The following is a 12572-nucleotide window of genomic DNA, read 5'->3' as shown; positions in this document are numbered from 1 at the left end:
TATGGGCTAAAGGGGGTACTTTTTTCGGGTACCTCCTATCTCAAAGCCCACCCGCTAGGAAACCGTTGCCCCGAGTGAGGAAGCCCAACCTACACTCTGACCGTGGACAGGATTCGAACCCGTGCGCTTGGAGACACTGCGGACTTCAAAGCACGCATGGTTCCACTGTACCACGGCGTCACCGAAGTTAACCAAAAGACAGGGACAAATGTCTTTATAAATGTTTTTCAGTAACACAACACCTTTTCATTATCAAGTCTTCTGCCTTCACAAAGATCAGTGAATAGAACCACCACACTTGAGAAATCAGGTCATCAATAGTAATGTTTCATCTCTCCTCCTCAGACTCCTTGCTGTTGGGTCTCGAGACATGACGACTCGCATCTGTGCACTGACAAAATTCAAAAACCTTAAGGAATATTCAATTGGTGGGATTAAAGATACAGTTGTTGGCACATTCTTTGAAGAGAAGACATACGACTTGTGTACGGTAAGCTTGCTTGTTTGGATTGCTAAGAATGTTTGTGTTTCTGTTATGTTCATGTTTAGGCAGATAGTTATTTATCCTCTCCCCTGAAATAATAAAATTCTCTCTCTCTCTCTCTCTCTCTCTCTCTCTCTCTCTCTCTCTCTCTCTCTCTCATCACAGGTTAGTGCAGACGGCCACATCAATGCTTGGGACTGTAGTGTAGATGTTGATGGCCTTATCCCAGAGAAGGATTTGTACAAGCCAAAGGCAAAGAATGCTGCAGATGAAGGAGAAGATGACATTCCCTTACCTGAGGACGAGGAAAAAACAACCACCAAAGAACCAAAGGAAGAAGGTATGTATTAAATTAAAGTATTAGTCTCTCACTACAACTATTTTCAAAGGCCACAAAGATGATTATCAGGGTTTTCTAGATTGTTTCCCCTGTTGATAATGTAGAAATCTTGTCAATCTTCTTGAACCATAAAAACACGAAAAAAAATTGTACAAATTTAAATAAAGCCTTTTGAAATAGTGAAGAAGTGTTTGAGAATACAAGCCTAAGAGTTTGTTTAAGCCAGTTTGATGTAAAACCTGTGTCTAACTAAAGCCCCCTCTTATTCTACAGGAGAGCTATTGGTGCATTTATATATACTCTTGCTATGTCCCTCTCATCTCATTGCCCTTTTACACTTTCAGCATCTCTTCCACCTTTGCATGCTTAGTTTTTTAATTTCCCTTTCATTTATTATTGCCATATGATGAAGCTGTCTCATGTTTAAATTCTTTCACATCTACAGATGACCCAGAACTGCCCAAAGTCTTTTATAAGCGCCGCTTTCGTGTATTTATGGACACTCACATGGGCAAGCGTAAGGTGTCGGTTACAGCTGCTCAGTACCACAAGCGAATTAACATGTTGGTGGTGGCCTTTGCCTCAGGGGACTTTGTGATGCTGGACATGAAGGACAAAGGTGCTATAGTGCATTCACTCAACATTTCCAACCAGGTAACATAATTTCAGGAACATCAGGTTTTTAAATTACCATGATATTTTTAGCTTAACCTCTTCAATACCATGATTATTTCCATATTCATTTTGCTTACTATTTGGTGATTTTACACACCTTCAGAATCTTGTGTGTGGGATTAAAAGAGTGAAGACTCTGGCCATTAATCTTCTGACCTCCATGAACCCTACTTAATGTCAATAAAATGGTCTAATTATACACAATTCTGAAAGTAAAAATGTGTCTCAGTATTGAAGAGATTAAGGCACCAGGTGATGATGCTAATGATGTGATTCAGTCTAAAAGAACACACACTTGCCTATTGGAAGCACTGGATCAATTTTTTTTCTTTCTCTCTCCAGACCATCACAAGTGTAGCAATGAACCAGAGTGGTGACTGGATGGCTCTTGGTGTGTCCTCCCTTGGGCAGCTTGTGGTTTGGGAGTGGCAAAGTGAAAGTTTTATCTTGAAGCAGCAAGGTCACTTCAACAACATGAGGGTCGTGCTGTACTCCCCTGATGGCCAAAATCTCGCAACTGGTGGAGAAGACGGAAAGGTTAAGTTGTGGTCCTGCCAGACTTCATTTTGCTTTGTGACTTTCTCAGAACACACAGCAGCAGTGACTGGTTTAGCCTTCACCCAGAGTGGCCGGGCCATCATAACGTCGTCTCTTGATGGTAAGTCACGTGGTGTGGTTCTACATAGGTACATACCAATCTTGGGTGTTTCATCTCCATTACAAGCTTAGATTATGGAATTGTTTGATAGTTGGAGGTTAATGTCAACAGGAATAAGGTTAAGGTGATGGTGCATGGAAGGTGTTCAAGTGAAAGTGGTTGATTTTGAGTGCCTGTTTAGATTAAGTTGTTAACTTTTTTAATTTTTCAAGAATTAATCTCAGAATTATAAAAATTAATGGGAGTGTTATAGGTTTGCAAAAGATACCAAAGCAAAAGTGAATAAAAATTTCTCAGATAAGTGTTTTATGCATTCTAATATTGAGTTTGATCCCGACTTTTAGGTACCGTGCGAGCTTTTGATCTAACACGCTACAGAAACTTCAAGACACTGACTTCCACTCGACCAACACAGTTTTCTTGTGTTACTGTTGACTGCAGCGGGGAACTTGTGGCTTCAGGGAGCCAAGACAGCCATGATATTTACCTTTGGTCACTTCAGACTGGAAGACTTTTAGAAGTGAGTCACACTGAACTAATGAGAAGTGATTATATGAACCTTTACGCTGATGCTTTTCAAAGTATTTCTTTATATTTTACAACCATGTATTTGAAAATGATGAATTGCAGACAGTAGAGAAATATAGAATGGAAAATCACTGTAGTTCATTTGAAGTTAATTACTTCTTGCTTCTACATATTATATGGTTTAATAATGTATTGCAGGTTTTAGCTGGACATCAAGGTCCTGTTAGTAGTGTTCAGTTTTCAAGCCAGCCAGGCAGCACTCTAATGGTGTCCACTGGTTGGGACGGCACTGTCAAGGTCTGGGATGCAATATCCAACACTACTTCCAAGGAATCCATTGGTCTGTCATCTGATGGTGAGTGTTGCTTTCCTTGGAGCAGGAAGGCAAGAAATGCAGCTTGGAGAATATTTAAAGTAGTTCTGCTTTATTCTTCACTTCCTTTCTTCATAACATTTGACATTTAAGTATTTAGTTACCACATTCACACTCCCACATGTCTGTTTGCTTGTTACACTTAGATTCTATTCTTCAATCCAAGGGCAATTCCAGTGTCGCTTATCTTCACATTAATTTTGCCTGTATTCACTCTTCCCTTGATAAATTGCAAGTCGTCTTAAATTGAAAAAAATATCTTGCAGGTTTGTGTGTTTGTATTCGCCCTGACGGCAAGCAGATTGCTGTAGCCACCATGGACGGCCAGATCACCATGTTCAACCCTTCCACTGGCCAGCAGGAAGGTAACATTACAGGAAGAAATGACTTGGGTGCTGGTAGAGCTGATGCTGATAAAATTACTGCTAAAAAAAACTTACAAGCAAAGTAAGTATACTTCATTAAAACTTATTTATCTGTTTCCTTATAATCATACTAATTAGTTGGATGAAAATGTTTAGGTATAAATTAATTAAATAACTCTCCAGTCAATAATTTCTGATTTTAATATTTTACTTTGATTGATATCCAGAGGCTGGCAAAGTAGAGTGTGGCAGATCTAAGTATTGAATTTTACGTGATATATGGAATACTCTTCCAAACTTTAGTAAAATTAATTATTTATAAATTATACTTATGTAATTTATCTCTTGTGGAGGTGACACAAATAAATAATAGTAAATGTTTCTTCTCAGGTCATTTACCAGCATTTGCTACAGTTCTGATGGGAAGTGTCTCCTAGCAGGTGGTCAGGGTAAAAATGTCTGCATCTACAGCATTGATGATGAACTCTTGATAAAGAAGTTTGAAGTGACTCAGAACAGATCTTTTGATGCAATGGATGTAAGTTATGCTTCAGACATTTTGTTATAACTTACATTAATGTTTACTTTTTGTTTTCTCCATTTATATTAGTAACATAACCTTCCAGACAACTATCCTCTCTTCTTCAATAACACTCAACTTCCCCTCTCCTCTACATTAAACACACTCGGTCTATCCTTCACTAAAAATCTAAACTGGAAATTTCACATCTCTACTCTTGCTAAATCAGCTTCCAAGAAGTTAGGTGTCCTATGGCGTCTTCGTCCATTTTTCTCTCCCTCCCAGCTGCTTGCTCTGTACAAGGGCCTTATCCGCCCGTGTATGGAGTATGGCTCTCATGTCTGGGGATCCACACACAGCTTTACTAAACAAGGTGGAATCTAAAGCTTTTCGTCTTATCAACTCTTCTCCTCTAACTGACTGTCTTGATTCTTTAAGTCACCGCCGCAATGTTGCATCTTTATCTGTCTTCTACCGCTGTTTTCATGCTGTCTGCTCTTCTGAACTTGCTAACTGCATGCCTTCCCCTCCTGCGGCCTCGCTGCACAAGACTCTCTACTTCTTCTCATCCCTATTCTGTCCATCTTCCTAATGCAAGAGTTAACCAGTATCTTCACTCCTTCATTCCCTACACTGGTAAACTCTGGAACTCTCTACCTGTGTCTGTATTTCCACCTGCCTATGACTTAAACTCTTTCAAAAGAGGAGTGTCAAGACACCTCTTACGTTAACTGGACCCTCCTTTTAGATTTTTCTGTTTTTTCTCTTTCTACTTTTCTTTTAACAGGGCCTGGCAACCAGCGGGATTTTTTTTTTTTCCAACACTGTGTTTGCCCTTGGCCAGTGCCCTTGTAATGTAAAAAAAAAAAAAAAAAAAAAAAAAATAGAAAACAAGGAATCTGCTTCCCTTGTGTGGCATCCATTCTGTCCTGACAATAACACTTTTCTTACCATTACAGGACATCATAAACCGTAGAAAAATGGCAGAAAATGGCATCAACTTATCATTAATAGAGGAAAGAGATAATAACAATGAGAAGGTGGCCATTAAGCTGCCTGGCACACGTCAAGGAAACATGTCTCTAAGAGCTTTCAGGCCAGAAGTCCGTGTCAGCTGTCTAACATTCTCTCCTACTGGTAAATCTTGAAATATAAAGTTAATTTTTCATTTGAACATGTTCTGTGGATAATTTGAAACGCTACTCATGGTAACAAACATTTCAGTAGTAATATATTAATCTTTATATTATAAAATATTTTGTTGCTACAAGGGAGAAGCTGGGCAGCCAGCACTACTGAAGGACTCTTAGTCTATTCTCTTGACAACAACTGGCTTTTTGACCCACTGGACCTTGACTTCTCCAACACCCCATCAGCCATCAAACAGAAGCTGAAAGAAAAAGATTATTCAACAGGTAATTATACTATTTGTAGTATTATAAACTTATGATTTTTTTTATATTATCGGTGTGTCAGATTCCTTGTATCACGTTATTTTTTGTGAGAGTATTGCTTTAGTGAACCAAAAAAAATTTTGCAGCTCTAATGATGGCTGTGCGTTTGAACATCAACACCCTGAAACAAGAGGTCATCGAAACCATTCCAGTACAATCAAGTAGGTATCTTAAGTGTGCACATACATATTGCTAATTTTTCAATCAACTGGGGGAACTTCATTATGAAAGAACTTCAGTATGATAGATTTAATAATTATCCCCAATCTGATAGAAGACTTGTGGGGTCTCGGCCAAACATCACTAGAACCTTTCTTTTACTTTGTCATATTTGACTAAGTTCCTTCGGGAATTTCAGTTAATGTTGTGGTGAGCAACCTGACACAGTTATATGTGGAAGGAGTGCTTGCTTACATAGCAGAAGCAATAGAATCTACTAGACACATTGGGCTCTACAGCCACTGGGCTACAGCACTGGTTACCTCCCACGGCAACAACCTCAAGACTCGCTCCCCTCAAATTATGAGTGTCCTTAATGGACTACAAAAATCTCTTGTTCTTCACCACACCAACCTCAGCAAAGTGTAAGTAATTAAAGGAGTTTTCATTCCCAGGCTTGTTGTGAACTGCAACTTGTCAAAGACAAATGAGGCCGCACGTACTGTAGTATGTACGTATACCCATCCACCATTTTTAAAAAGTCTCAGAAATCGAGTTCAAAGTTTTTGATATCATGAAGAGTATTACATCTAGGGTAATGGGGTTTGCACTCCCCCTCCCCCCCATCATTAACCAAAAAAGATGAGGAATTGGCAAAAAAGTTTTCATTTTATGCAAGAACCATTACACCTGGCAGAGGTTAGTGTGTTTTATGTTGTACAATGATGGTGAGTGTCAATAGAGTGTTTGATAATGATTTTGTTAAGCTATTGCCATAAAATATTTTTTTACCTCGCGCACTGCATAAAAATACGTGTGCCGAGTGCTAAAGATGTAAACCCAAGAAATTTCTATTGGGTTTTTCACGTATATTATCTTGTATTTCTTCACATCCACCTCGTCCACATGAAAGTATATGGTCTGATTGACCGTGTGATAGCATTATCTCAAATTTGAGCAGGATGGCGCTTGGGTATATACTATAGCACGCTGGGCCTCAAATATTTATCATGTTGTAATGTCTAAAAGAAATTTTATAATTTAGCCATCAAAATATTTTTGTACACCCAATATTTTTTTACTAGATGCAACCACAATGAATACATATTAATTTATCTCCCATTTTTTTTACTAGATGCAGCCACAATGAATACATGTTAAGCTATCTCCTGTCACAAGCATCGCTGAGAAAGAAACGAAAGACTGATAACACCCCTAAAGAAGAACAAGAGGAAGATGAAGACTCCCATGTAGTGCCCAGTGAAGAACAGATAGAGGATTTGTTTGATGAAGACCTAAGCTTATGATACTACCCAAACAAACCTGTAAGGTGCTTTTCAGAAAGGGAAGGGAAGAGAGATTTCCTTTTTTTTTTTGTATTTGCTTATAGGGAGGGGGAGAGGTTTCCTTTTTTGTAGTCACTTATAGGGAGGGAGGGAGGGGGGAGGGTTTCCTTTCTTGTAGGTACTTAAAAGATTTCACACAATTCTGGTGCTCTTAACTGTTTTGTATTGCAGTGGAAGAGTTAAGATACTAATATCCATCTTGCTGCCCTTCTCTCTCCCTCCCTCCATTGTTTTAGATCTTCTGAAGCAACACATGCAATGCAATACTAAATTTGATTTATAGTGGTATCCATATTAGGGCCCAGATCACCACCATCTTGGGTGTAACCACCTAGAGCCTGGGTATCATGGTGACACCTACGTAACTTTTAAACCACTCGACAAATGGCAAAGTGTACGTGGTGGGATTCGAATCTACGCATGGACGTCTGCCCAATCCCATGCTCACCACCTCATCCACTATGCCACCGCCTCCCTACATTACTGCCATTTTTTCTACACCTACTTCATTCACACTTACCACAACCTCTAATTACATTTCAATCACTGTGTGACAGCTCCATCATTCTGTGCAGCGTGGTTACCTTCTCCCGAGGCTTGCCCAACCTGGCCCCAGCTAGCATCTCGTGTTGGTCCAGCTGCTGCCACTGCTTGAAGGATACTACCTGTATCCCTGAGGCAGAGAGAGAGAGAGAGTGTGTGTATGTATGTAAATTTATAAATAAATGTGGTGTCTTTATCAAAACAGTATAATCCTACATATATGTAATTCTTGTAAATACAGGAGTTATATTAAGACAAAATCCTGTAAGTGTTCAGGAAATATCACACAATAATGGGTTTGGGTTCCTACACATGAACACCAAATCCCAATGTATTATTGATGCCTTACACTCTTTTGGATTTGTATACGTTTAACCAAGAGTCCACGAACCTTTTTCGGCCAAAAGTCTGTGAATAGCAGTCTTTCCCTCTTTATGTTGATTTATGTCTACAGTTGCAGCCTGAATATCTGCCACTACAGCTTTGCCTGTAGTGAAGCCACTAGTCATGGTGGACAAAATAACTCCCACTGGTCCTGTGGCAATCCACCCACTAACATACAATCCTGAAAATGCAATTTTGTACATATTTCAGCTGAAAGAAAACCAGCATAGTGACAAGTTACTATGAGCCCTGTTCCAAACCCTATAATATAAAACTAGATAAATATAACTACCTAAACAGACCTTGCATCCACCCATATACATAAAAAAAAAAAAATTCCTCATGCCCCAAGATTAAATCATACCGAAGATCTAAGCTCTCAAGTCATGAGCTGAGGCATATCCTGCTCTGTCCACATCCACATGAACCAAAAAGGAAACCTTTTATTTGTATTCTCAAATAGATATCATACTTCATGGTAAATGTTTCCAAAGTCTGCTGACTGTAGTCTACTGAACTTACCAGGCTGGTCTGTGACTCTGCCTTCTTTGTTAGCTATGGTGGCAGTGTGGTGGTCAAAGGGTAGAGATGCATCAACAGCACAACCACGGTACCCAATGCTACGAAGCACCAAACCACACTCCAAAATTTCTGTCTCTTTAGTGGCAACTGCCCTCTGTTGTCCCTCTTTTCCCTCCAACCTGTTGAAGTAAAGTGAAATAATGACTATTGGTAATAATCATTATCTGATAATTATCCATCACCTACATTTGGTTATTACTCTCAAGATCCCATTAAAGCTACATTGATCTATGTTCATAAATTTTCTTGCTGTAAGCACTGACATACTTGTTCTTGGCCAACTTCAACCCAGACACACTGCCATCCTCTGATGCCAACACCTCCACTGGACTTCGGAGAAACTGGAGGCTCCACTGTCTTGTTGCTGAGGCATAGGATGCTGCCAGTTTAGGGTTTGGCTCTTCTAGTGCTGTCTTTGCCAAAAGTTCCAATAACCTCTTGCGTGGTCGCGGTAAATCTGGCGATGAATCCAGGCTGGCCTGTCACATTCAAATTTAATGACTGAATACATTCGTTCATGTTTTGTAAGATACATAAGAGAATTCTATAAACATATATACACCAACATTTCTCTTGCAAAAAAAAAAAAAAAAAAAAGACGGTACCCATGACAAAGCACACAACTTTCATATTCATCGTCATTCACACTACTCTTAGCTTCTTGGACCCTGACCAAAGAGAAAGTACTGCCAAAAGCATACAACAATCACACAACCAAACAACAGCTTACTTGGAATGAGGTGACGTAGGTGCTGATAGTCACTTGCTTGCAAACTGGGCCGACAACCAGCCAAATTGACCATCTCCCGCAGCTCCTTGATCGTAAAGGCCACATGTTCTGGCCCTCGCCGGCCAACCAGTGTCACATGTCTTACTCGACTCTCAGCCAGACTTGCTAGCACACTTTCTGGGATATCTGTCTTCTGTAAACTCAAAAAGGTTTTAAATGTACATGCATAATAAAAACTTACTAAAATATTGAAAAGTACAAAATAAAGGTTAATATTCAATAGGCTAATTACATGTTTGTAGGCTACTTGACTGACCTTCAAAATATCAATAGGTGTTAGAAGAATTCTGGCAACATCAATGGCAACATTTCCCTGACCAACAACAACAGCAGAGTCAGTGTTCAGATTGATATTAATATTGGCATCCTCAGGAAGGCCATTGTACCAGCCAACAAAGCAGCGAGCAGAGAGGACATTGGGCAGCAACTCCCCTGGGATCCCCAAAGGACGATCTTCTGCAGCACCATAAGCCTGGAAAATCAAGCAGATAGTAATAGTCACCCCTAGTAGAAAAATAAATCTCCAGTCATTGGTGCATAATTACAAAAACTTTCACATTAATGGTACAACAAATACTGAAAAAGATACACAAAATGTAGTACGATACAACTATTTCTGTTCATTAAAGGAACCTCTTTCAAATCGACAGTGTAGTCCACATATGTAGCTAGTATGATCCTTTCACAATGTTACATTTAACATTGTATAATCCAGCAATACTTCATCTTATCTCTCTTCTTTTATCTATAAATACAAAGTAACACATTGTATGAAACAATGAGCCAATGCCAACCCACCAGTACAACAGAATGGTATGCTGCCCTCAACTGATCCAACATCACATCACGACCCACTTCAACATTGCCAAGGAAAGTAAACCTATCCTGTGAGGCAGTCTGGGTGAAGGTATGGATGCAGTTCTTGACTTCCTGATGGTCTGGTGCAACACCATAGCGCACCAAACCAAAAGGTGTTGGAAGCTTTTCATACATGTCAACCTGGGCGGTGGCATGACTCTGAAAGTAATAGAGATTCATCAAATACTAGAGTGGAAATTGAATAGTTTTTCAGAATATTTGTCTTGAGATTTTGTTATATTCATTTTGCTTAAAAATGGAAATAAGACATGATGCCATACATTATCCTAATTTGACTGCACCTTACTTATCCTTGCTTATCTTGTAGACAAATGATTTTTAAAGGATATGCTTCAGCATCCCCACAACAATCTTTACCTTCAAAATTTGTTGGGCTGTGTAAAATCCTGCAGGGCCACTGCCAACAACACACACCCGAGGCACGGTGGACATGTAGGCACTACGGACCAACACTAGCCCCCGAGGCACAAGCATTCTACCAACACCCAGCATCCTGGAGGCATTGTAAAGATAATGAATTTATCTTGATATTACTTCTGTACACTTTCAGAAATATGTAATCTAAAGCAGTTAAAAAAAAATTGTAGCTACTTATTCTCTAAGCCTATTGTTCCTTCAATCATGCAAATTAAACTATGTGTGCCCCACAAATCTCTCTATGTTTATGACAAGGTCACTGGCCCCCCTACATGACATGCATATTTCGTGTTTGTATCTGATGTGGCTGGATTATAAATATTTACTCAGGTCTGTTCTGATTGTGGTAGTGCACAATTCTGATATCACCAATAAGAACAGTAAGCTTGGAGACTTTGATGGAAGATGAAGTTTTGGATTGGGAAAGCTAAAATAGACAACGGTATTATTGCAGTTTCAAACAATACGCCATACGTAACTATACACATTCTCACTGTCTTAATCACACTTCTACGAGCAATTCTAATCCTTTTTTACCCTATGGGAAATTAATAATAACTTCAGTACAGAATTTAGGTTAGGTTAGGTAAGTTTAAGTGAGGTCTATGAGCATTTCTAATCCCATTTTACCCTATTGGAAATTAATAATAATATCAGGATAGAATTTAGGTTCAGCTTTGCTTCCCCACCCAAAATCCCCACTTTCCCAGGAGGTCCCCAAGCTTGTTAGACATAGGGAAAAAGAAATAAAAGATAGGGTATAATGGTTGAAACTGTAAATTTACCTAGACAACTTTTGACAATTTTAAAGACTAAGGGAGGAAATACCATTTCAAGCAAAACATTTACCAATGATTCCCTACATTTGTGGCTGTATCTGCTATATTTAGCAAAAACCCAAATGGGGTCCTAACCAAACCCAACATTATAACCTAACTGTTCACCCAGACGGTTACTAACCAAATAACCTAACCTAACAATCCTAACGGTTACTAACCAAACCTAACCTAATTTCAACTTATAGCAAAGCAATGGCAATTCTTCTCACCAAGTGCATGCCACCCCTCCTTATGTGGCCTTGCTGCACTAGTACCTTTCGATTACATTAACAAAAATAAAAATAACAGCAACACTTAACACAGGTGTCTCCTCCTAACAGGGCACTGCACACCTTCAAGGAAATCACAAAAATGTCTGGTATTACTCACCATTCTGGGAAGCAAAATCAACCCATGATGCACACACAAGTCAAACAATTCTCCTGCGTTCCCGGTGTAGCGGTGATACAACTCAAAAAGCCTGAAGCCACAATCAGAGCAGCAGGCAACCATGGTGACTGCAGCTTATAGGTACTAGACACAAACGTGGTTCACCCTTACGTGAAACAAATGCATGGCGGGCTCTCATTGGATGTCCTTTTGAGTCCAACGCCAGTGATTGGTTTAGCCGTGATACGTCATCTAGTAATTACTAACTACCGGCATGGAGGGTTCTCACTGGACGTCCGTGACACGTGATGTATAGACACCAGTCACACCACAATGTCCCACTAATGTAAACAGCCACAAGAAGAAGGGGAGGAAAACTGAAGAAAACTACCGCAGAATTGTTAGGCGGTGCTGATTTTTCCAAAACATCACTACAAACTTGCGCCTGAAAACTTCATAAACATGATGTAGAATAACCTACTCACAACACCTCGCCAGAGAAAAAGAACCACACCAGAAAATAGTTAGTTAGGTGAAACTATAAATTGAGTAAGGAGCACTTGAAAAAGCCCTGTTTGCGAAAGTACATACATCTCATGAACAATCACCAACTGATAAGACTAACCTGGTGAGACAGGGGCCCGGGCACTCTCGCTAGGAAGGCGGTGGCTACGTCTTGAGTGTCACGACTTTACTTCAGTCATATGCCTAAACATCATTACTATCTAGTATATACTATATGATTCACGATTCTTGGTGTCACATCGTCCACTGCCAACACGAGCACTTGGACGAGCGGCGCTGGTTACATCACACTCTCAACCCACGCCAGTCAGCTGTTCAATGTCCAATGATGAAATACATGTT

The 12572-nt window shown here is 39.7% G+C and overlaps 2 protein-coding genes across 10 annotated transcripts in view; one reads left to right on the top strand and one right to left on the bottom strand.

Moving 5' to 3' along the window:
- Positions 1–7645, top strand: part of LOC123503563 (periodic tryptophan protein 2 homolog) — a 13091-nt gene extending 5446 nt beyond the window's left edge. For 4 of the 7 annotated variants that reach the window (XM_045253433.1, XM_045253431.1, XM_045253434.1 and 1 more), the window contains exons 6-19: positions 346–490; positions 650–824; positions 1270–1478; positions 1842–2157; positions 2502–2677; positions 2884–3040; positions 3325–3505; positions 3814–3961; positions 4903–5080; positions 5215–5358; positions 5484–5558; positions 5756–5981; positions 6692–6881; positions 7460–7645. In XM_045253433.1, the coding sequence (XP_045109368.1) occupies positions 346–490; positions 650–824; positions 1270–1478; positions 1842–2157; positions 2502–2677; positions 2884–3040; positions 3325–3505; positions 3814–3961; positions 4903–5080; positions 5215–5358; positions 5484–5558; positions 5756–5981; positions 6692–6863 (2302 nt within the window). In that variant the 3' untranslated portion in view covers positions 6864–6881; positions 7460–7645. Of the gene's footprint in view, positions 1–345; positions 491–649; positions 825–1269; positions 1479–1841; positions 2158–2501; positions 2678–2883; positions 3041–3324; positions 3506–3813; positions 3962–4902; positions 5081–5214; positions 5359–5483; positions 5559–5755; positions 5982–6691; positions 6887–7459 lie in introns of all 7 variants that reach the window. The other 3 variants (XM_045253437.1, XM_045253438.1, XM_045253436.1) reach the window with 3 other exon arrangements.
- LOC123503565 (NADPH:adrenodoxin oxidoreductase, mitochondrial-like) lies at positions 5168–12572 on the bottom strand. Of its 3 annotated transcripts, none has more exons than XM_045253440.1 (10): positions 12331–12572; positions 10438–10573; positions 10000–10218; positions 9458–9673; positions 9142–9334; positions 8679–8868; positions 8352–8530; positions 7837–8010; positions 7423–7575; positions 5168–5333 (listed from the first exon to the last, which is right to left on the bottom strand). In XM_045253440.1, the coding sequence occupies exons 2-9, from the start codon at positions 10570–10572 to the stop codon at positions 7442–7444; spliced, it is 1440 nt and encodes a 479-aa protein (XP_045109375.1). In that variant the 5' UTR covers position 10573; positions 12331–12572; the 3' UTR covers positions 5168–5333; positions 7423–7441. The 3 variants fall into 3 exon arrangements, with proteins under 3 accessions (XP_045109375.1, XP_045109377.1, XP_045109376.1); XM_045253442.1 differs by having other exon boundaries at positions 7439–7575; XM_045253441.1 differs by lacking the exon at positions 12331–12572 and adding an exon at positions 11706–12046.

This window comes from Portunus trituberculatus, chromosome 14, assembly GCF_017591435.1.
Source record: "Portunus trituberculatus isolate SZX2019 chromosome 14, ASM1759143v1, whole genome shotgun sequence".
Classification (NCBI taxonomy): Eukaryota; Metazoa; Arthropoda; class Malacostraca; order Decapoda; family Portunidae; genus Portunus; species Portunus trituberculatus.
The sequence above is the reverse complement of the archived record's forward strand: the minus strand, read 5'-3'. Positions and strand labels throughout refer to the sequence as shown.

Excerpts from the sequence above, each read along its gene's own strand:
- LOC123503565 (XM_045253440.1), bottom strand. The coding sequence starts at position 10,572 with ATGCTGGGTGTTGGTAGAATGCTTGTGCCTCGGGGGCTAGTGTTGGTC. Across the intron at positions 10,219-10,437 it reads CAGCCCAACAAATTTTGAAG|AGTCATGCCACCGCCCAGGT; the intron begins GTAAAGATTGTT and ends TATTACTTTCAG. Across the intron at positions 8,869-9,141 it reads CCTACGTCACCTCATTCCAA|ATTTACCGCGACCACGCAAG; the intron begins GTAAGCTGTTGT and ends ATTCATCGCCAG.